Here is a 25,729-nt window from a genome sequence, read left to right on the forward strand (position 1 = left end):
TGTATGATGTGTGCAATTTTGTTATATGTATTTGTAAGTCTCTAAAGTCTAGTTCTTATACAAATACTATCATTGGTCGCTTGTTTGATAGCAGCTTCGAAGGCGGGTTTCCAGCGGGCGCCATGTCTCCAATACCACCACCCGAGTACTCCCCCGAGGCACCGCCGCCCCCTAAAGATCTCCGTACCAAGGTCACAGATCTTACTCTCAGCATACGGCTCCATGATCTCGATCATCTAACTGTAAGTATTTATTTTCAATGGAAGAATTGATTGTTTGTTTGCCACCAGCATAGTATAAAAAAATTAAATAGTGGTCCAACCAACACTACTTACGATATACGCTGGCAAGGCTGTGGAGGATGATAGGATGAGCATAAGGTCAGGCCAGGTCTGCTTACCATAGCGAACCTACTGGGAATTAATCAAGATGATTTCTCAGACTTAAAATGGTATCAGAGGCGAGAGCGTGCACCCACACGTTTCTAAAAGTTAAGAAAAATAGGTCGCCCTAACAACGAGATGGGCCTGCCCTACAATATCTATAGGGTGGGCCAATCCAGGTTCATCCAATTGCAGTAAAATACACAATACCTACACAAAAAAGGCAATAGGAGCGGCCTCAGCTAACCTCAATAAGAGCGGGGAAGGGGATTGTTAGTAATGTGGATTGATAACCCCATTGCTACCTTGTCAGGTCGACCTCCACGTGGTTCCCCCTGAAAACCATCGTGTTTAATTCCTGGTGAATTAGTCACGATGGGCTAACTGACCTGACCTCATGCTCATCTTATCATCCTCCACTGGTGCCCCGCCAGCGTAAACCGTTAGCGCAGGCGGGTGCACCATTCCATTATCATCCACAAAAAAAAAACCTCAATAAGATGTACATACCTATACAGCGCTGGTTTTCAACCACAAATTATAAAATTGTTTTTGTTGTATGTAATGCGTTCTATCTATGCCAATGGATGTGGTACATAGCTCGTAGGATAGATGGTTGTTGGGGTAATAAATTCCTCAAGTGGCGACCGCGGACCGGAAGATGCAGCGTGGGAAGGCCTCCAGCAAGGTGGACCGATGATCTGGTCAAGATCGCTGAAAGGCGATGGATGCGAGCAGCGCACGATCGTTGTGGAGATCTTTGGTGGAGGTCTTTGTCCAGAAGTGGACGTCTTCCTGGCTGAGATAATGAATGAGTTCTATTGTTGACAGATATTGTGTCCACAACGCAACGTCTCCAAGTTACACGTGTTGCACCCGAGCAAGAATTCTACCCGCTACTACATTGTAGTGGAGAGAACTTCCAAATACAACAACAAGAAGATTGTTGTCCGCTCCCCGTTACAGGTACGTTTAATATATGATATATATAGTATGGTTAAATGACGTTTGACGGCCTCGGCGGTCTAGCAGAGTAGCACACTGCCTTACTTCAGACGGTCGCGGGTTCGATTCCTCGCACGGCACAAACATTTGTTTCATGAGTCTAATTGTCTGTATCGGTCTGGGTGTTTTCTATTATGTATTTACGAAAAAAATATATCTATGTATTTGTATCAGTTATAAAGTACCCATAACACAAGCTTTAGCTAGCTTAACATGGGTCTAGATGGCACTGTGTGAATTTGTCCTGAGATTATGATTGTTATATGTCATATACTAATAGTTCGATAAAATATAATATAATAATAGGAAAATAGTAAAAATATATTCATATTCATTATAAAATAAAAATAAATAATTAATAAGTATTATGTGCCCACACTCGTAATATTTCTTTCAACACTCGACACCCTTCCAGTAGTACCTACCTCTCCAGATAACAAAGATTTAAGTTAAGTGTAAAGTCCCAATTCCGCGTCGTATGTACGCGTTACTAATAAGCTATGTAGCACACTATCAAATAAACCTATTAATGTACAATAAATATTTTTAATTTCTTTTTTATACTGCTTTCTTGATATATGATAGCGTAGCGGCTTTTGTATTGATTGCCGCATGCATCCTCATGTAAAGTGCGAATACTGTAACTATCATATAGTAATTTTAAGTAGCTATGCCGTGGTCGAGTGGAATGAGTAGTCATGCTCACTAAAATGTCCAGACATGTGGCGGCGTCATTGGGCTCCCTAAAATATGGTTGAGCGCAGTGATGGCTGGCTCATCCATCATACTCGTCAACGAATGCTGCTTGTAGGGACTGGTCTGCTCTTATCACTACGACTGATTTAAACTTGTGTATTTATATTTGACCCTATTTAGTGCTAGTTGGCTGGCTGGTAGTGAATACATCACACGTTTCGACTTCCAAAATATGAACTTAGAAGGATTATTTAAAAGAGCAACACACAAGTCTCTTGCTAGTTCTTCTTGTGATGAGACAGCTTTCCGAATGAGCGGTAGATTAAAAAACATGTTATGACTATTCAAAAGTGCTTAAATAAGTTTATTTGAATCAATGATTTTTTATTCTATTCTATTATATTATATTTACAGCTGCGTAATGAGACCTCGTACGCGTTGGAGTTGTTCTACAAGAAGACGGATTTGCAAGCGGTCGGTGCTGACCTGATAGGAGCGGCTATAAATCCATTCGACGACAAGATGCGGCTGGCGGTGGTGGCACCGCAAGATACTTATAACATCCCGCTCTACATTGCCTACCATTGCAAACTGTTCTTGCTGCCTTCCAACTTCGAGTGAGTTACCGTCCCTTAGACGTTAATATTTTAAATGTTTGACTTTGAATGATCTACTTTGTAGCATCGCATGTTTTCGGGCAATACAGCTGAGTGTTATCTACTAACGCAGCAGTTTTTTCGGGCTACTCTAATAATACTGTTAGTCGCAGTGGCCGTACAGCTTCACCCAACGACAAGAGGCAGATGGCTCCAAACCCGCGGAACGACTTATGAAACGGCTGAAAGCCAACTCCTGCCTGATGGGTACGATTTTAGTCTGAACGCACTATTAGGGGATCAAACTTCGGCTTAGGCCGTCATAATTTTGATTCCCTTTTACATTGGACACGGGAACGATTTGAGGGAGGCTAGCGCAATACGAGCTCCGCTAGTTATGTTTATACCCTCGGTGCGAGCGGGAGCGCGCGAGTATTGCCGTCTCACTCACTTGATTCACCATGCTCATTGCATAGTACGTTAACTAAATATACAATTTTATGCGTATACGTGCCCCGTGCCGTGCCTTGGGTAAGGCCTATGCCCAGCAATGGACTGCAGTGGACTAATGATGATGAGAGTTTTTATATTTTGCCTGCAGGAGTTACCAGACAGCCACACAGGGTATCTGGTGGATGGAGTTGGCAAATGATATAGGCACGGCGCGTGACGTGGTCTGCCCAGCCAAAGACGACGGCGATGATAGAATATTTTCTATGAGGATATTGACTGTTGAAGGTTTGTATGACTCTTATAGAAGTGGTTGTATCCGCAGTGCGTAAATTTATAGACAAGGTTGTTGATGATAATAATAATAATAATAACTTTGGAAACAGGAAAAAGTTTATACAATACCCATAGTCCTCTCATCTACAGATATCATACCCAATCACCTACATCATGGCCTGAAACAATTAGATATACAAAAAACACTTTACTTCACCCTTCAGAAGGCTGCCATCTTAAATACCTGTCGTACAGTCCGAAAATTTCTCGAAATCAATGAAAAGGATATAACACCAGTCACACCAGGCACACAATAAGTACACACACACTCACACATACATACTCGCGCACACACATACACACACTCTGCACTTACTTGGTTTCGGCCCGTAAGTGTGGAGAAAACCAGCAAAAGCTGGGAAAAAAATAAATATTAATATATAAAATAATAATAATAATAATAATGTAGCGAGAGACTTGGCATGTCCCGTCCTCGGTACTAATCACCAGCTTAAGCTGTGAAAAACAGATAATAATGTTCCTGGACAGTCCACTCAGCTCCATCTAGTTCCAAACTCAGCAGAGCTTGTGTTATAAGTACTAGACAACTAATATAAATATTTAGATATTTTTGTAAATACATACATAATATTCATAGAAAACACCCAGACCGACAAACAATCATACCCATGAATACAAATGTTTGCAACGTGCGAGGAATCGAACCAGCGACTATCGTAAATAAAACGCTGTGCTAAACCGGTACACCACCGAAGCCTATGAATACATTTTGTTTTATAAATATATTAATTTGTTAATTGATACAGGTTGTCAATCGCACAAAGTGGCCAGGACCATACCAAACTACTTAATCCGCGTTGTACCGCCCCTTGCGATATACAACCGGCTACCGCACGCGCTGCAGTTTAGCACTGCGGGAGCTGCGGGGAGTGACGTCACGGGGAGCGCGGGGGGATGGCGCGCGCGGGTGGAAGCAGGCGAACGCGCGCACACGCACGCGCTCGATCTCACGCGGACGCATCGTATTACTCTTGAAATGCAATACATGGGGCTACCGTGGACTGGCAGTTTCACGTTGTCGCCAGGTGAGTTTATCACTTCCCTTTTTTACTGGAATAACAAATGAGCTAGTTGTTTGATGGCAACTTCCTTTCACACACTAAGATATGGAGAAGAAAATTACGTTCCTTAGACTATGCTGAGCGTTATGGCTGTATCAAAGGTGCTGTTAAGGATATCATCCCTGACCCTGGTAGAGGTGCACTATACACTACGACGTAAACGAATGGAACGGTGCCGAATCTTTACAGGAATATTATAAGTTCACGAGCTTTTGCCCGCGGCTTCGCTCGCGTTAATTTATCCCCTTAGGGTGGAATTTATCAAAAACCTTTCTTAGGGGATGTCTACATCATGGTACCTTTATGTATGGAAAGTCTCAGACCGATCGATTTAAAATTGACAAAGTTTCATACAAACTTTCCTCGCCTATTTTATCCCCTTGAGGGTAGAATTAGTCAAAATCCTTTCTTAACGGATGCCTACGTCATAACATCTACCTGCATGCCAAATTTCAGCCCGATCCGTCCAGTGGTTTGGGCTGTGCGTTGATGACACTATGTCAGTCGCCTTTGAGTTATATATATTATAAATAAATTAAAATATTGATCTTATATACTAAATAACAACAGCAACATGTAAGGGGTGATACAATTTGTGCAGTGCTTAGTAGACAATATTTAGTTTGTCTTACTGTGTTTAATTAACTGCAATATTGCTGATATAATTACATAGGAGTATCTAGGTAACCGCGTCCCAGAGATAGTCTCTGCTAGAAAAAAAAAGTAATGTGGGCTGGGACACATAGTACAAGTGAAATTTCAACGGAGAAGTCTTTTTGTCTCATAATACAATAGCGGACCCTCCGCTCTTCTATCAGTTGCCGCTGTGCTCTCTCCGCCACCAGCCTTTCTTTTTCTCTCACAACGCGAGATATCGTCTATCGGTAACGCTTTTTCGTGACCGAAAAATCCTAATAAACCCCGTCTATATAGAAGTTTCACTTCAAAAAGTTTTGCGCTTAGCAAACCATTTGGTTATTTCTCTAGATTTGACTGAGAAGAACATAAGTATGGGCAGCGAGTATGAGGCAGAGGGGAAGAATGGTAAACAGGTGCTGGTGTGTGTGCGCGTGGAACGCAACGAGTGCTGGCAACTGTATGTGCATGCGCAGCACTGGATCATCAACAAGACTGGCCTGCCATTGCAGCTGAAGGTATATCTTATACTTGTGTAAAGGGCCTAGTTTTAAGCCTTGAGGTACACCAACAAAATTTCAAGGCAAATTGAGAATCCTTTGAATTCAAAGCAAGAAAACTTTTCGTCATTTATAACTTGACATAATTTACTTAAATTTTTAGTTATGTTTAATATAATATTTCTTGAAGAATTAAATTATACTGTTTCGTTTGTGTCTGAAACGTATTGGCTGATAGAAAATGGTAACAGTTTCCTTTGGAATATTGACGACTTCGGTAGGTTAGCACTTTAGCACACCGCTTTACTTGGGATGGTCGCGGGTCCAGTTTCTCGTACGGTACTAATATTTGTATTCATGACTATGATTGTTTGTATTGGTTTGGGTGTCTCCTATATATATTGTGTATATATAAAAAAATCAACATATTTATAAAGTCGCTATACCACCGAGGCCGTCAAACTTGGAAGATTATGAGAACTTAAAGTTTTAGTCTATATGTCTGTACTTGCTAATCTTAGTAACGGCTGAACTGATTTGACTGAGGGTTTCACAGATGTGTTATTGTAAGCGTCTCTTAAAGTTTTGTTTTCTTTCCTTGTATGAAAGCCTAATCGTGTATGAAAGAGCGTACGTGTAATGGCGGGGAATAAGAGTTTGTGTGCGTGCAGTGCCAGCATGCAGAGACGTGGCACGCCGTGGCGGAGGAGCCGCTGCTGCTGGGCGCGGCGCGGCGCGTGCGGCTGCGTGCGCACCAGTCGGCGTGGTCGCGTGCCGCGCCGCTCGCCGCCGCCGCGCCCGGCCTCATCGTCTGCGCGCACACAGAGCGCCGCACGCTCTACCGCCTGCTGCTACATGTTAGTATCTCTCCTGATTACCCCCAATGCTAGCTATCATCGCGACGGTCTAGCGGTTTAGCACATTTCCTTCGGCGTCAAGCCGGCCAGGCGAGCGAAAGTTAAAACCCACCATAAGACGCCCTCAGCCGGATGCTGAAAAGTAGCCGGCCTCCGTAAAAGAACGACGCTGGGGTGGCATACCCCAGTAGTACGCTCGGGTACAGAGCTCTGCTCGAGGCCCGTACCCTGCGGTCCGTCAGGACCTGCGGAAGACTTGGATGACAATGGCACCGCCTTGCTTCTGATGGTCGCTGGTTCGATTCCTCGCACGGTGCAAACATTTGTATACATGAGTATGATTGTTTGTATCGGTCCGGCTGTTTTATATGTATATTATATGAATGTATTTACAAAAAAATATCTAAGTACATATATCAGTTGTCTAGTACCTATAACACATTATTCGTTTTTTATTGGTGTTATCCTCAATGGAGTGTAAGTCAGATACTTTTTTTTTATTAATTTTATTTGGATGATGATATTAACTACTTCAGCCGCGATAGTCAGATATATAAATTAACATACAATTTTTTTTATGTTTATGGCCAACATAAAAAAAATTGTACTAAGCCAAGATACTCTCATTGCAAAAACAATAATACTGAAATATCGCATGAATGTTCCAGGTGACGCTATCAGAGCTATGTCCACAATTGACAAAGATCGTGACACTGCTACCGTACTTCATTGTTTATAACGACACGAAACGGCACCTACGGTTCATGGAGGAGAACGAGGCGGCAGACCTCTGGTTCGACCTAGCACCCCAACAGTGCACCCCATTCTGGCCCCAAACCGATTCTATGTCGATGCATTGCAAGTATAGAGATTCGACAGTGGTATCACAACATTTCCCGATTACAAAGAATCACTACACAGTGTTGAGAATGGATAAAGGGGTAAGTTGATTGAGTTTTTTTCAATTGTTTCACAAATATGTTGAAATACTCCTAAATTACCCTAATTCAATTTTAAATTGGATCTGTATTTTTGTAGTCATGTACAAGCTTATTTAAAAAGAATAAGATTTTAATTTCTTGTTAGTTCTTCTTAGTGCCAAAATACTCCGAACAGACGATAGATGAATAAATATATTTTGATTAATTGATTGATGGGCCACTTGATAGAAAGTGGCAAGCATAGCTCCAAACTTCTAATGTTTTAAAATTTTCCAAAAGTTGGTTGATTGATAAAATCTGTTAAATTAAAAACACACAGTTATGAAATAATTTTAATAAATATATTATTCTTTAATTTTCTTAACATTTAGGAAATTATCTAATTATACAACACGTCCTTTATGAGCTTGACAGTGATCCCATTAACTTTTATCTGAAATTTCCATCATTTATATGTCTAACTCTTCATGCTAGTTGCGGAGACTCTAGTCTCTTTTATAAAACAACATACGATCTATATGATCTCGTTAGGTCAGTCTGGTACCTATAGTACCTACATTATTTCGTTTTCTTATTGTATACATAACTTAAAATTACTTACAAATAATGACTAAACTGAGTTCATTTACTATTGTACATAAATTTGTTTCTTTTATGGCCTTGAAGGTTTTTCCAGTGATAGTGTACCGTCACTATGTAACGTATAGGCTGTACCTCTGGACCTGTGTGTCCAAATCTTGATAGCTTTGAGATGGGCGTCGCTATTTTCCTTCGCAGCAGACTTAGGCGGTGCGAGTTCTAATTCTGGAGTTTTCGATGATAATGCAAGTGAAGATGATGTTGATGGTTTATTTCTTTTAGGTGTAGTTACCTGCAATAATGGTAATTAAATTTGATGGATACGAATTGACTTGGTTGCAATTGTTACTATAGATTTGTGCTGTATCATAAAATACAGTAATCCATGAGTATTATAATTTTATAACATTTGTATTGTTATGTCATGACCATTACTTTGTTTTAATATTTAAGTAAAGAATGAATTCTTTTAGGAGAATAAAAAAAATAGTATGGAAATATTATAATTACATGTAGAATATTATAACTATACTATAAATCTTCTATCTCAGTTTTGGAGAATATTTTTTCGGAAAAATTTAAAAACTGACTTATTCGGTGTTTTTATAATATCTGAGAATCGATATTTTAAAGATATCAATGCAATCACGATTATACTGGTCCTATTGAAATACGGTAACGTAACGTATTCGAGGACCCTTCCTCAGGCCTCATCTACGTGCCTATGTTATTTAGGTGCGTTGATTTATATTCAATATCTTGCTCAGAAATCGGTATAGAATTTACAACGGACTGTGTTCTAAAGAATTGCTCGACGTGATGACCTTATACCATGGCACCAATAGCCATCGACAGGGAATTCATACCCACACTCTGGAACTTTATTCATCTCGAACAGCCTATACTCTATACTTATTTATGTTAAGATGTAATAAACTTAATACTTACAGTGTAATGCGGAACATGGTACGAGCTGACTGTGTGCAATTTTGAATTATAATCCATCAGCGGTACATCGCCGATGCTCTCAATTTTATATGAACTGGATTCGGCCTTTGTAATTGTTGGTACATTATTTGTGAAAGAGGCGTCAAAATCTGCATCGTCTCTAAGATTCACCGGTTTTGGTAAATCTTCCTCATTTATTGGTTTACCATCAGTGTATAGATTATAATTGTTTAAATTGGGTACTTCGTTTATCTCATTACGAATATGTGCATTTAAGAAAGATAATTGACCATTCTGCGTAGATTCTTCAGGATCTAAATGAGCAGAAAAATCTATGCTATTACTAAAAGCGTTTGTGTTTACGATTCTTGGTTGTGTATCTTTTCCGAATAGATTGCTGTATTCAATATTGTTATTATTGCTTACGTATGGGTCATTTAAAAATTCTTTTTTACCCAAATAAATTTCCTGTTTGTTTTGATATGTGAAATTTTCTTCTTGTGGTTCGTTGTATCCTTCAACTTTATTTTTTACGTTCTGAGAATTTCTATTTTTATCCTTTTCAGCAAATTCAATTATCTTATTCAAATCTTGCTTTGACAGATACTTAATCAGGTTGTTAATGTTATCATCACCTAAACTTTCGCTAGGAGGTCCTTGACTAAACTTCACTGATCTATAATTGGGCGGACCGTCTTCCACATCCATGTATCCAGGCGGTGGGGTATTCGAGAATATGCCTCTAGTTGGATAGGTAATAGGAGGCCTTCTATAAAACCTTTGTGGTGGACTTGAATAATACTTTGCTCGTTTAACTCTAACATACTCTGGTATCTTCCTACCATTGTCACAATCACTCTGAATGGTACCTATCACTGCAAATAGCACTAAGGTTGTTACAAAAGTTTTTATAGCCATTGTTAGTTAATGTGAGGTCTATCGGAAACTGCGAGGAAGTGAAATTATTACTCTAGTCTTATAACAGTTGTAAGGAAAGTGGTGCTAATTGAGTTAGTGTGGACGCATGGTTTTCGTTCGGTAGGTGTCAACGTATGTAATGCTATTTATGTAATATGCTGTTTGTTTAGTAATAACAGCGATATGTAAATGATTGTGGCCTACTTGAGTTAGGAAAAGAAATGATATATATTCTTTATTCCACTTTTAAGTACTTCAATTAAATATTAGAAATATTGTTAGCAAGTTAGACTTGTTGGTGGAAGAGATCGTTTATAGATATCTCTCTTCCATCAACCAAAACCAGCGTGTGAACACAAAAGTGAAAATAATAGTTTAAGAAAAGACTAAAGTAAAATAACTTATTAAAATTAAAGTTTTAATGTCTAAAACAGTATACAATATAAATATATATTTTTTACACATAGATATACGTGTATCTAAAGATTGATAGTAATATAACTAAACAAATATAAATATGAATATGAATAAAAATTAATGATTTTATATATAGTTCTGGGCCAGACAGATAAGGTCTGCCTTGCTGCCACTGTTAGGCAAATTGTAACATCTCGGCTGGAGGCTCCTCTGGAGTTGTACAAAAGTGGAAATTAAAGAAATATAATAAAACAAAAGTAAATTAAAAAAGGCACGGACGAATATATCTGTGAAAAATTGTATTTAAAATAAAATAAAAAAAAATCTCTGCTGTTAACTGGGAGAAAATGCCTCTAGGCGTTAGGTCTGCTATGAGCACTGTTAATTATGTACTAATATATACATTAAAGTTTAAATAAATAACAAAAATAGGGATTGATTCAGATTGAACGGTCGTAAAGATAATTAATTTTTTAATTTTCGATTTCTAGACAGCCATCTGCGTGGATGTGACTGGAGGGACAGACCGTCCATTTACTATTACATTCAAGCCGTACGCCATCGGAGACGCACCAGTGCGTATTGACAACTTGTGTGATGATCTGTTCCTGAAGCTGCACCAGGAGGAGTCAGGCCAAGTGGCATTACTGAGCCCATACCAGTCTATGCTATATACTTGGGACGATCCAGCCAAAGAGAGAAAACTGATTTGGAACATTTATAACAATAAAGCAAAGGGATTCGTTGCAGATTTCAACCAGGATGGGTAAGTTTGGTGATGTTATAAAAAATATGTAGTCTATCCCTTTTCGTCCTCATTAAGAACTAATTAGAGGAACAGAGAAGGATTTTAAACACTACTACAATACTTACGGGTTTGATCTGCGTGCTAATAGTAGGCTAATCTGGGCTAATCCTATTATTATAGGGATATTCCCTTACCTTGTAGTCCAGCATTATGGTGGCATATGGGTATCAATTTAAATTAATAATTATAATCACATTTCAATACATTAGTTATACTTTATAAAATGTTCACTAATATAATATGGATGGATATCCGAAATAAATGAATAAATAAAATACTTAGTGTATTCGATTGTAGTTCATTGAATATATTTTAAAATGTGCAGTTTAGAAGGTCTTATTAAAAAGAACTTTATGTGGTAGACCTCAAACGCAAGAACGTATTAGCGTATTTTATTCCAGAAGAAGTCGAGTATATGGAACTTTATAAACCGTAGTAAAAAGTACGGGCTTCTCTTACTGCTAAAGTTATGTTATACAAACCAATTTATTACGTATTGATCGATTTTGTTTCAGTTTCGGAGAAGAAAAGGTTAGCTTTCACTCAGTGAAACATTCGACTCTCGTAGCGACTAACAGTGTAACATCAAAACTATCGTCAACACTTAAACGCCTGACTCCCAAGTCACCTGAACCTTGTACCTCTAGCAGCGATGACTCGGATAGCTCAGACATGCCAGAATCTCACTCAAAGACTAAAAAAATGAGAAAGGACAAAGTGATAGTGTACTGGATCTCTTATATGGAGGGATATCAAAGAGTATTCGCATTGGCTCAAGATGAAAGGATAGCTTCTCAGTACAGAATGAGAATAAGTGCAGAAAGGAGTAATTATGAGGTCTACATGTCTTTATCTGGCGTCAGTTTGTCTGTTTGTGTTCAATCAAACAACGCCGTTAAAGAATTAGCATTCATGAGTATAACAGATTCATTACCAAGATGGGAAGTGCATGTGAGCTGCAAGTGGAAGCAGCTGTCACCAGACCTGACAGCGTGGATAGAAGATAAGTACCAGACGGAACAAAAGAAATGCCAGTTAAAAGAATATATACATATAGATTTGGAGAAAATGCAAATGACGAAACCGTTCTTCTCAGAATTACGACGGACGTACAATCCAGGCATATGGTTACAATTCCGCAAGTCTGATACCTACACGTACTGTTATTTAAAAGTACAGAGGCTGCAGATAGACAACCAACTGAACGAAGCTGTATTTCCCAGTGTACTATACCCTGCACCGTTACCTGCGGAATTAAGGTCCAATAGAGATTTCAAACCCTGTATAGAGCTAGTTGCTCTGAAACAGCACAGGCCATCTCTTAACCAAGACATATATAAGTATTTAAAAGTTCTCATTCAAGATTATTGTATAAATTTGGACAGAGGTTTTGTAAACCATATTTTTGATATATTAAACCATTGGAAGATTGAAGAAAAACCTGCAGTTAAACTCCGCGCTGACCTCGCGTTAGTTCATTTACCTTTACCGATTATAGCTATGAGGAGTCAGACAAATGTGCAAAGAAATATAATATTTGAGTATGTTCACTTGTCTCCGATAAAGTTGGTGCTGAGCTTGTCGTCCAGAGGCTACCTGGCTGAGAACGCTAATAGTCCAAGTGGAACTCGCTTTGGCAACAAGAAAGAAAATCGGCCTAAGTTATTCAATAGCGATCTTCTTGAGTACCTGTTCAACTCCTGGGGATCTTCACTGTGTGATATGAAAGATGTTGAAATGAAGTAAGAAATTTTAGAATTATTATTCAAAATTTCACATATTAGTAGAATTGTTGATGTTGAGTTCTTTACAATAGAAAAAGAACCTTTATTCCAGGATACTTAATTATAGCATCTTTGATAGATTTTTTATGACCTTACTAAGTACGCAATGCAACTTAGACTTAGAAAAATGGTCAAGCAAATTGGCTGTAACTTTTTCGTAGCTAATACAAGCTATAATAGACCAAAGTTTCAAGGACTAACTTTCGAGTAAATTTCATAGTAAAACAGTATATACATGTATGTGCCCCTATAGTATGCATTCTTAAGAAGTCATGCAGAAGTGTCCGCCATTATGACATTCTGTCTATTGACTTGAACAATATGAGTTTAAAAGATTAATATGCATATTCCTTGCTCATTCTGTATTCTGAAGGGGCGGAAGACTAAAATAAATAAGTATTAAAATTCATAATTTATTTGAGGAACGATTATATTTCCATACCAAGGGACCTCTATGACCCGTGTTGTTAAATTCACAGGATGAGTTTCTTGGAAGTCCGTAACGCTCCAATAACGATGTCTGCGCTACTGGATAGCGCCTCCCGCCACTATTGGACACAGCTGGTGCAACAGTTCTATGTACTGGTGCTGGGTCTCAATATCCTCGGGAACCCGTACAGCCATCTGGGAGACTTCGCCAAAGCATTGAAGAATTATTACGAGCCCTGTTTCGTAAGTACAGCAAATATTGAATGCAGAAGAATCACCGTTTTGTTATGGATTCAGCAGCTTATGTATTCTGTTTTCTATCTGTCTGTCTGATGCTTCTTTTTCTAATATTATTATAGCATTCCTTTTTATTAGCCTAACATTTTTTATACTGCGATGATGGCATACGACATACGAACCATTTGATGTTTACCGTAGCCTATGGACACATGAAACACCAGAAGCGGGACGTGCTCGTTACCGACTCTTAAGAAACCCAAATATATCTTTTCTGAAAAACTCCATGCTGTAGTCTCTCGAGAAGTTTAATGTGTAGAAATCTCTAGAACTGTTACAATTTCATGTAAATATTGATAAATTAGGGTACTATAATGGGTCGCCGAGTGCTGGATGTTGCAAGCAAATTGGCGTACAGCGCTGCAGCGCTTCTCGGACAACGAGCCAGCTCTGACACTGCAAGCGCGGTGTTCGACGACGTACCACGGGCTAAGATCAGACGGCGTCCAGGTAATTAATATATATACCCACCCTTATAATGTTAGTGTGTTTTTGTATTACATGTATATTATACATAGAATCAATAGGCGAGATCAATTATACATAGTTGTCTATTTAAACCAAAGTAATAGAATAGAATAGAAAATCATTTATTCAAATAAACTTAATTTAAGCACTTTTGAATAGTCATAACAACGTTTTTTTAATCTACCGCTCATTCGGAAAGCTTTCTCATCACAAGAAGAACGAGAAACTTGCATGTTGCTCTTTTAAACAATCCTTGAATAGAATATGCAACCAAACATAAAATACAGTAAAACTTTTAAAAAACTTAGTGTAACTATTATTTTAATCTCAGGACAATTTACACAGCGCCATCTAGACCCAAGTTAAGCTAAATAGATAGGTATATATTTCTTTGTAAAACATATGTACTATAAGAAAACACCCTGACCGATACAAACAATCATACTTATGAATATAAATGTTTGTGCCGTGCGAGGAATCGAACCCGCGACAATCGGAAGTGAGGCGGTGTCCTAAACCACTAGACCACCGAGGCCGTCGTCGTAATATATATACTTAACTTCTGTTTATAGGTGAAGATGAATCAATAAAGAATGATCTGCCTGGGCCAGTAGTGGTGGGCGACCACGAAAACCCTACGAGTGTAGCGCTTGCACTTACCGGTCTCATAGCGCGTCCTAGCTTCGGTAAGTACCTCATAAACTGTTTCCTTCCACTTTATATATAATCTGCACTAAAATTTATGTTGTAGTGGTCTAATGTTAGACAAGCATCGATTATACCATGTGCACTGTAGCATGGTGCGATTGACGGTTTTATTAACGTTTCGTTTCGCTCTTGAAAATTGCCGCGATTTACAAATTATGACTTAGTATTTCAGCTGTACCACATTCATATATAAAATCACTAGCTGTCCCGGCAAACGTTGTTTTGCCTTAAAATAAAAAAAAATGTAGGGGTGGACTACCCCTAACATTTAGGGGATGAAAAATAGATGTTGGCCGATTCTCAGACCTACTCAATACGCTCACAAAAATTCATGAGAATCGGTCAAGCCGTTTCGGAGGAGTATGGGAACGAAAACTGTGACACGAGAATTTTATATATAAGATTAATAAATTAAATTTAGCAACTGTTAAATGTAGCAACTGTCATCCGCACCATGCTACAGGGCACATAGTATAATGTGTTTAAAGACAGCGTTACAAGTGGATAGTCAGTCGCTAGCGCCAGTTGCTATCTCATTCGCGTTTCTTGCATGAAACATGTAGATACTTGACAATTTAAAATAGCAGTCTCTATAATCTCATTATTAATATCTATTAAATAGATTTATATTATTTTGATTAATTCTGCTACAATTAGCATGTATGAGGCCACATTATTTAAGTAGTGTGGAAACTTACCGCTGAAAAGAATCCATTTATCGTATCTCCTCAGTTTCAAAACACTCTCCTTGATGTGAAGGCAAATCTCGAGGTCCTTGGCGTTGATATATCCAGTGACGTTCAGTTTTGCGGTCATTTGGAGGACAAGGCTAAAATAGCCTCAAAAAAGGTTGGTGTGCTCAGTAGAGTGAGACGGTATTTCACGGCGGCCCATCGCTTGCAATTATACAAGGCGCAGATCCGGCCGCACATGGAATACTGTTCTCACCTCTGGGCGGGAGCACCACAATACCAGCTACTTCCATTTGACCGCATTCAGAACCGAGCAGTCAGAATCATAGGTAATCAACGTCTATGTGACAGACTCGACCCATTGGCTTTGCGGCGTGATATTGCATCTCTGTGCATTTTCTACCGCATATATCACGGGGAGTGTTCTGAGGAATTGTTCGGATTAATACCAGCTGCTGAGTTTCACCACCGTACCACCCGCCAAAAACTGAAATACCATCCTGATCATCTGGATGAATGGCGGTCTTCCATAGTACGGTTTTCTAGAAACTTTTTGCCTCGCACAACCACATTATGGAATCACCTTCCAGCAATGGTATTTCCGAACCGATACGATATTGAAACCTTCCAGAAAAGAGCTTATTCCTTTTTAAAAGGCCGACAACGTACTTGCAATTCCCCTAGTGTTGCGGGTGCTCATGGGCGGCGGTAATCACTTACCATCAGGTGAGCCGCATGCTCGTTTGTCCCCTGTGTTATAAAAAAAAAAACTTGACTACCGTTACGACCTTCACTAATGGTGATGAATTCCGCCCGTTATTGAATCTGCACCCATATTGCGATACGTGTTTCACCTCTGAACGAGGTATCGTCAGACATTGAATAGAGTTCGAAACGTACCTACACAGAAAAGTTGTAAAGTAGGTCAAGCTCTTTTCACTAGATGTTTTTTTTCCGGACTACTCTAATGCTGTTGGCCGCAGCTGATCTTTACAGCTTCACCGGACGTTAGAAACGAGTGCAGATGACACTCCAAATCCGCGGAGACTTATGGAGCGGCTGAAGGTCTAATGCCCCCCCCCCCCCCCCCCCCCCCCCCCCCCACCCCCTTTAGTTTGAGAGCGCCGGGGGTTCGAACTTTGCTTAAACTGTCGTAATTTCGATCCCCGTTTGAATTGGACGGTGTAAATCCACCAGGTGTTACGACAACGCTATGTAATATTATCTTATCTGTGGTCAACGCTAATTTATATTCACCAACGTTCGGTGCTAGTAACTGGCGTTAGTTACTGACTACTTGTAAACAGTCTTTATTATTAAAAATATGAGATATTCATCGTCATACTTGAGAATTTTGCATGTTAATATTTTAATTATTATATAAACTAACTTCTTCTGTCTTTGTTATTGAATGAAATAAATAATTATTAAGTATATTTAATGTTAAGTCTTAAGTAGCGTATGTTTTAAATTGGCATTGTTTCATACCTTCATTGTTTATTGATGAATTGTTGGTTGGATCATGTAGGAAAACTAATTGGAGTTTGATATTGTTCTATTTCTGGGATAATATGCAATTCTTGTTATATTATTGTTCAGATGGTATTCATAATGTTTTCTAGCATGTTTATGTTATTATGGAACTCTATGATAATGTAATTACTTATATGTGTTTTTATTTCAAGTATCTTATTCATAAATATTAGCTATTCGCGATTTCACCCCCATGAAATTTTTAGCTTGTCTTATTCTGATGTATAAGCTATATTACTGTAAAGTTTCATCTAAATCCGTTCAGTAGTATTTTCGTGAAAGAGTAATGCCCAATTTACACTCAGCCCGAGTGGGCAGGGAAGTGAGAGAAGTTGCATGCCATTGGCGCTGCCACTCGCGCTGCCCGGCGCTCCCTCGATTGTCGGTTTTTCGTGCGCGAGTCAAAGGACTGGCAGCGCGAGTGGCAGCGTGTTTTTACATGCACCCCTCACGATCATTTGTCCCCGGCAATATTTCTGGCAGCGCGAGTGGCAGGGAAGCGGCTGAATGTAAACGTGCATAACAATCATCCATCCGTCTATACATCCATTTTTTTTTATAAAAAAAATCCATCCATACTCACAGACTTTCGCGTTTATAATACTAGTAAGATTGATATTTCCAGCTGGTATTAACAACTGTATTGTTGCTTCTTAATTGACAACAAACAACTATATTTATAAAATATTTTATTAATTTCACAATGACATGTGGTGAGTGACATAAAGTATAAGATACGCGAAAAGAATTGGGCACAGAGTAACATTAATAATTATGCACTGGCACAGACTAACTACAGAGAACCATAAAGCTCTTGTGTATCTATGACAATAACAAATTATTTGTCATGGTGGAAAAGTCAAATAACAAACTATATCATTCCAAAACATCGTATTTTGTAGGGTTAATGAAATTTTGCCAATTTTGCTTGGAAATGACAATCAATCATTATATTGATACTTGACTGACATCATGTTTCAGTCATTTATAGGATACTATCTGTAACTCGTGACATCGTCTGCATATCCCTTCATCCCCTATTTCAACCTCTTGTATATTATTTTTTTATATAGGCTATAGCCCTTCAGGTAATGTTACTTATTTCAATATCAAATTTCATTAAGATCCGTCCAGCCGTTTTGTCGTGAAAAGGTAAACAGACAGACACTAAAATTTATAATATTAGTAGTATGGATGTTTTATGTACTCATTAACATGTTTCTGGTTTGCTATTGGCGTGCTCGTGAACAGAAGACGACTGCATTATTGTGCGCAGTAAGTATATGGCATGATATATATATGAGTATTGCTTATATGTATGTATTAGAAAAATTGAGAAATAGAAATAGCAATAATCTTTAAACAAATAAACTCAGTTTAAGCACTTTAATAGTTATACATTTTTTATTCTACTCAGTCGGAACGCAGACTCATCAAAAGAATGAGCAAGAAACTTGCGTGTTGCTGTTTTGGATAAATGTTATTTTAAATAAATACACAGTACAAGTAAGAGGCAAGCGATAATCAAAATAGAAATCGTTACGCACTCATTCTTTGTGCAATCAGATAATATGAATTTTAAGTTTTTAAGAGAATAAACAATACTGACATTAGCTGCCGCGACATATTCTTTCACGCGCGGGAAAGCCAGCGCGCGCAGTTGTGAGTCACTCACTTTGCATTGAACTATTATTTGTGTTCACTCTTTCATTCGTATAATTCGTCTCATTTCACTTTCTTTTTAAATTTTATTGTTTATACCTACCACAGATTTTATTATGTAAAGACATGTTTTAATATAGATTAATTATCAATAACTATAAGTATTTATTTGTGCGATAGTCATATGTCCGCCATTTTGCAATAATTAGGTATAACAAAATGGCGCTAAAGCAAACTCGATTGAAGGACACAATGCGCTCTTTCTCGTTAACATTTTGTTAACATTTACATGTACACTCTATCCCCCGTGAAAGCCCATTCGCGTGAATGAGTGTAAATAAAGGCAACATATAAAAAAAACAAAAATTCATTCATTTAGGACACTTTAGTCGCTTGTGAAACTCAATCTTTTTGTATTAATATTTTTCTGTCTACTTCAGTTTATAGACTCAATTGATCAGAAATGGAAAGCTAATGGAAGCTTCTATTATTTAAGATGTCTTTGTCCAACTTCAAGTTTTTTTTTATTGATTTATTTTATATTGTTTTATTATTTTTTTTATAAATAGTATGTGTACTATTTATTACTGTCATGATCTCATATTGATATTATTAATATTCTCAATTTTTGTAATATTGTGCATGGTATGGTTATATATTTGTTCTTGTTTATTTGTATGAGGTAATAGGAAATATAGGTAATACTAAGTTTTGCCACTTATATATGCATTGTGTTTCTTTTATATTATTCCCGCACGTTACACAAAGGTCAACTTTTTAATTCTTATGTTGTTTTTTATAATTTTATTTGTTACCTTTACAAAAATAGTTAATAACACGATTAAATTCTCATTTAATTAAAAAGTTACCGATTTTTGGAAAAGCCAAGGATAAAAAGAACAGCAGAACTTTGTGTCTAGCGCAAAGCACTAACATATTGTACCGAGGTAGAGTTTGATCACTTTGATTTTGATCAGTTGTCTAGTACCCATAACACAACATTTGCTTAGCTTGGGACTAAATGGCGCTGTGGGAATTTTCCAGGCATATTTTTATTATTACAGATCTATGTCGAGACGCGGCTCGCTCGTCGCTCTCCCGTCAGCTCGGGCTGCGCAACGCTGAAAGCACACTAAAAGCATGCTTGGAGCGTAGCGGAGGAAGGCTGGTGGCACGGGCCCGCCTGCCCAGACATTGTCTGCCTGCAGATGTATGTACACTAATATTGTAGCATTGATATTCGTTATTGTCTTTAGTCTTTATCTGTAATATTTGTAGTTGATGGATACGAAGACAATGACTGTATAGGCTGAGTCCTTTCGCCTCTTGTAGAAACGGGAAAACCGAACTAAAAAAAAAGTTGATGGTTAAGTACCTACTCTATGCATTTTATAGTCTGTATTGTAAAATGGCGGGAACAGCAAAATTAAATGTATAGAGTGAATTCGCTTTTTATGTAAATACAATACAAATACATTGTAGACTTGTTAGTACGTTGTAGATTGTTACCTGAAATGGAGTTGTGAGAAGCATTGTTATTTCTCGACGTTGTGAAGAAATTAAGTCTTTGTTATACAGAAAATACATACTTATAATAATATAATATATATTATGAACTTTCATATATAAGATAGATAGATAGATAGATAAAAATCTTTATTCGTATCCCGATAACAAAGATAGTACAAACAAAATCCAAATAACACATAAGAATAGTAAATAATTATAATAAAAAAATACAACACATAATACTTTAACTTCCACATAAAATAAACATTAAAATATATATTAGGTGCCACAGGGATACGAAAGGGTTGAGCTACTCAGTGAACAATTTGCTCAGCGAGCAAAACACTGATTTTCAGTAGCAGCCCAGTGGTGGTGCGATCGCGTGCAGCGACATATTCACTCCACAATCTTAATGTTACCAAAATTTAAATTAAACTAATTCTTAATAAAAATAATAGAAGAAAAAAATAATAAAATAAATAAATATATAATATGAACTTACTCCTAAGCCTACTCATGGGCTGAGTATAGAGGAAACTGTTAAATTTAATTGTCACCCCTGGCAGTTCAGGTTAGTTCAATCAATTCACTTTAACTAAATAAAGGGATCAATTAGTTGAACAAAATCGTAGGAATCGGTTATTACTATGAGTAAGACTAAGTATAATGTAAATTATTTTATATTTTGTGTCTATGGTAATACACAAGTGCCACAGGGTAGCACCATTGATTGATTTTCTCTCTGGTTTTGTCTACCACTTTACTTTCACGCAAAAACTACTGAACCGTACATAATGAAATTTTGTACACATGTTCTTGGAGGTATGCCTGCCATGTAAGAATGAACATAGGATACTGATATCCGGTACTTATTTAACGGGTTCAATGCAAGCGAAGCCGCGGGTAAAAGCTAGTTAATTATAAGTATTTGAATTTGAATATAATAAGTCTTTTTTTTTCAATTAATAATGGGATTGCGCTTGAACTTACCTCATCTGATGGTAAATGATGGCAAGACCTAGGATGTAGTACGCTTACCCAGAAGAAAAGTTGTTTGTGATATTTATCATCAACCTACAGTCCACGTTCCCAATGGACGTTGTGTCGACATGAGCACCAGCACCTGCAACACAAAGAAATTTCAAGTGCCTTACCGTCGTTTTAAGAAGGAGCAAGCTGTTTTCTTGGAGTTTTCTGTAGAGTGTTGGTCTGTGGCAGGGCGTGCGGCCGTACTCTGTGCACGCGGCGCTGGGGGCAGCGCTGCTAGGATTGCTGGCCCGCGGACACTACGCCGATACTGACGCTTATGTTGCGCACGCGCATCTAGCGCCACACTCACACTACACGCTATTAGTTTCCACGCAGTGAGTGTTTTGTTATCATCATATTTTTTATTAATGATAATGGAATGGTGGAATGATGGTGTTACTGGCAGCTTGTCTACCAATCTTTTTATAAACTTTATATTTTTTATATCTATTTTTATACGTCACTTTTGACTAACCATATAGTTTTGTTACTTCTCGCTGTGAGCCCTTTTGGGAAGAATACACATTTTCACTAATATTTGGATTTTATTAAAATATTAGTTGTGTTCCCGCTCCAGTAACAGATGGATTGTTAGTAATGGTAATAACCATGGGGTTATTGCTAGCAATGTACCATGTCTAGTCGACATCCACGTGGTTCCACTGGAAACCATCGTGATAAATTCCTGGTGAATTTGCTACAATGTGCTGACTGACCTGACCTCATGCTCATCTTATCATCCTCCTCTAGTGCTCTGCCAGTGTATACTGTTAACGCAGGCGGGTGTACCTTTACATTATCATCCATTAAAAAGATGGGGTTGATATATTTGAAAACAAAAACTCCAAAATAAAGTTAGATTAAAAAAAAATCAATTAAAAACAATAATATATATAATTATTTAAATTATTAACCGGGTCTTAACACGAATAATTTTATGGCAAATAAAGGTATTTACCTCTCTCGACGTTTCGACTAGGTTGCACTAGCCGTGGTCACGAGCTGACTGGAGTAACAGCGATGTGCAGCGTAGTCGAAACGTCGAGAGAGGTAAATACCTTTATTTACCATAACATTATTCGTGTTAAGACCCGGTTAATAATTTAAATAATGTATATTAAACACGAAAGTTTAAAATTAAATAATATATATAAATTTCTTCGCTATATTTACGTATAGACACGTGTTTATGGTGAGAGCTGGTAGTAACGGCTCGTGGCACATCGAGTGGGTGGTGAAACTGGACGATCTGATCGGCGTGCCGGCCATACGGGAAGATAAACTCATTCTGAATATTAAACAGGTATTTAAAAATTGCATTTATGTAATAAATTACGAGCTTGACTAGACTACCGAGGCCGGTGGTCTAGTAGCATATCGCTTTATTTCCGTTGGTCGCAGGTTCGATTCTTCACACGGTAATTATATTACACGGTATGCTCTATCTCGTAGTGGTTGGAATTAATAGGAATTTTATTGTAAATACATATATAATATGGAAATAAAGATCCAGACTGATACGAATAATCATACTCATTAATACAAATGTTTGTACCGTGCGAGGAATCGAATCCGATCATCGGAAGTACCGTGGCGTACTAAATTGCTGGACCAACGAGGCTGTATGTATAATTAAATAATTTTGACTTTAATTGTATCTCCACATTCTCATCTTTGATTGCCATATACGTAAGATTGCGTAAGATTTTATAATAAACTGCCAGAATCTACTCTAAATCTGACAGAGAAGCAATTCAAATTTTATATTAAACAAATGTTATGTAAAAAAGATATATTATATGATAGATGAATTCATAGATGACAGCAATATCTATCAAGAATAAGTTTATTTGCGGACAACATTATAATTTCTTTTTCATATTGCTTCCATAAAATATGATAGCGTAGCGGCTTTTGTATTTATTACCGCATGCATCCTCTTGTAAAGTGCGAATACTGTAACTACCATATAGTAATTTTAAGTAGCTGTGACGTGGTCGAGTGGAATGAGTAGTCATGCTCACTAAAATGTCCAGACATGTGGTGGCGTGGTGGACCGGGTCATTGGGTTCCCTAAAATATAATCGAGCGCAGTGATGGCTGGCTCATACGTCATACTCGTGATCGAGTGCTGTTTGTAGGGCCTGGTCTGCTCTTATCACTACGACTGATTTAATCTTATTGTGAATACACAATAAGATTAAATCAGTCGTAGTGACTAATATTTGACTATAGATAATATGATAATATATTTGTGCTAGTTGGCAGTTTGTATTCACACGTTTCGACTTAAAAATGTAAAGTTAAGTACTAGGATTATTTAAAAGAGCAACACGCAAAATTCCTATTCATTCTTCTTGAGATGAGACAGTTTTCCGGATGAGCGGTAGATTAAAAAAATTAATAATTATTACTATGACTATAATATTGAACGTTTTAGCAATTATATACAGAAGTATAAAACTGTGTTGCGAATATCAACGCCCTCCACCTAGTATATATAATTCCAAAAAATAAAATATATACTAGGTTTTATACTTCTGTGAATATCATCGTTTCCTCAGTAAATTAGTACACATGTTTTCTGTATTAAGTAAATAAATAAATAAATAAAAATAAATTTTATGGGATAATCTTAATCAAACCCGGCAATTACGCAGAACAAGCTACAAAACGGAACCAGAGAGAGATTTTTAAAAATACAATCTACCATAAACTAATACATACTTAGTCTATGTTACAAGTCACAGATTATGAATAGTGTTCAGTTAACAGGTATGACTATATACTATGACTATTGAAAAGTGCTTAAATTAAGTTTGAATAAAGCGTTTTCTATTCTCAGGATGAAATGGTGAGCTACTTCTCAACAGACGAGAAGATAATAGAAGTTCCCGATCCTGAGGTGCTGAGTTGGCTGCAGGCAAAGATAGAGTGTGCGCTCATACTAGCATTGGAAGACAAACGTTGCTCGGAATAAATATAGAGACTAACAATGGCCTACGATAACCCTCATGGAGTTAGCTATATGTTTAATGGATATAATTGTAGATGATAAATTGTTTATCATACCACCTGATGGTAAGTGGAAATCGTTGCTTACGAAATGAAAATTCTTTATTTGATATCCTCACAGAAATAAAAATAACAACATATATATACTATTATGTAAACATATAAATATGTATAAACACAACAATGAGCTAGAGAAAGAGGCAACAGTGGATGGCCTTATCGCTGAAAATCTTTCAGGCAACCTTAGGACGAAGTTTGGTCGAGGTGTAATAATAAACAATATAGTGAGAAGTGATGTTAATAAATATACATATAAATTACATATTTCGAATACACATATGTAACTATAAAGTACATATATATGTATGTACATACATACATACAATAATAATGTATATGTATATCATATATACATGAAAATCACTACAGACATCGTTAACAAGTGATGCCCGTAATTACCATTTTTAAAGACTACAATGTTATGTCTATAGTCTATACACAGCTTATAAAGGAAGCTGCTTAGATAATTAGATAAGAAAGAGGTCGCAGACGAATTTGGAAGTCTCCCTCTAGAAGAATATGAAGGCTAAGAAGAATACGACTGTAATTTAACGACCTATGTTTTTTCTCTCTCTTCGAGTTGATTGTGTTAAGTGTGTAATGCTGTGTTCGAAACAGCTGTCAGTAATTAAATGACGCCATTTTGTTTTCTTTACGGATTTGGAAACAAATGACGAAGTATTGAATTTTTGAAATATTTACATATATTTGATGATTGAATTATTAAAGTTCCAATCGGGAATAGGGGGTGTTCCATTTGGGGTTGTTCAAGTATTACGTAAGCAGATTTATTACAATTATTCACACCCCATCCAAGGGGGATGGAGGTCAGCAAAAGTAAGCAAGTCTTTTAAAAATCCCCCCATGCTTACGTAAACATTTTTCAATTTATGTATCGTTTTTTTTAGCAAAGACAATGTGAGGGTTGCCATTCGTGTAAAAAAGTAAATAACTGCCGATGATATAATCATCACCTAGACTCCCCCGCCCCCATGTCATCCAAAATAAGCAAATCAAATATACTGCTTAGGTAAAACTTGAACGGCCCCTTTTGTAGAATTGCGATGGAGTCAAGTATAAATTTATAATACTAGTTTTTCCCGCGACTTTATCATTGTGGCTCTGATACAAGTAGTCTAACATCTTTTACATCCCAAGTACTATCATTACGCTATATATCTTATATTTGGTTGAGTGATTGAAGGCAATAGGTTACAAACAAAAGTTATCTTTACAAATATAATATTATTAATAATGAATGCCAAATTAAAAGTGCAGTTTTGTCGATCTGTTGCGTATATACTTAGACACGTGTCGACTGTGAAATTGTAACATGTTTTGATTACACCTATCATCTAATGTATCCCTAACGTATTAGTTAATTATTGTAT

General features: G+C 37.3%; 1 protein-coding gene across 1 annotated transcript in view; it reads left to right on the plus strand.

The window, feature by feature from the left end:
* LOC131847405 (intermembrane lipid transfer protein VPS13A-like) overlaps positions 1–25,190 on the plus strand; it is a 57,068-nt gene extending 31,878 nt beyond the window's left edge. Inside the window, exons 35-52 of the mRNA XM_059196981.1 lie at positions 92–242; positions 1,215–1,349; positions 2,499–2,701; positions 3,282–3,418; positions 4,234–4,512; positions 5,536–5,702; positions 6,356–6,541; positions 7,210–7,482; positions 10,836–11,110; positions 11,668–12,894; positions 13,416–13,608; positions 13,968–14,112; positions 14,703–14,816; positions 18,315–18,338; positions 19,790–19,935; positions 21,453–21,598; positions 22,443–22,566; positions 24,109–25,190. Coding sequence (XP_059052964.1) covers positions 92–242; positions 1,215–1,349; positions 2,499–2,701; positions 3,282–3,418; positions 4,234–4,512; positions 5,536–5,702; positions 6,356–6,541; positions 7,210–7,482; positions 10,836–11,110; positions 11,668–12,894; positions 13,416–13,608; positions 13,968–14,112; positions 14,703–14,816; positions 18,315–18,338; positions 19,790–19,935; positions 21,453–21,598; positions 22,443–22,566; positions 24,109–24,243 — 4,060 coding nt within the window. The 3' untranslated portion in view covers positions 24,244–25,190. The remainder of the gene's footprint in view (positions 1–91; positions 243–1,214; positions 1,350–2,498; positions 2,702–3,281; positions 3,419–4,233; positions 4,513–5,535; positions 5,703–6,355; positions 6,542–7,209; positions 7,483–10,835; positions 11,111–11,667; positions 12,895–13,415; positions 13,609–13,967; positions 14,113–14,702; positions 14,817–18,314; positions 18,339–19,789; positions 19,936–21,452; positions 21,599–22,442; positions 22,567–24,108) is intronic.
* The last annotated feature ends 539 nt before the right edge of the window (positions 25,191–25,729 follow it).

This window comes from Achroia grisella, unplaced genomic scaffold (genome assembly GCF_030625045.1).
Source record: "Achroia grisella isolate CSIRO2021 unplaced genomic scaffold, CSIRO_AGI_Agris_v1 utg534, whole genome shotgun sequence".
Lineage (NCBI taxonomy): Eukaryota > Metazoa > Arthropoda > Insecta > Lepidoptera > Pyralidae > Achroia > Achroia grisella.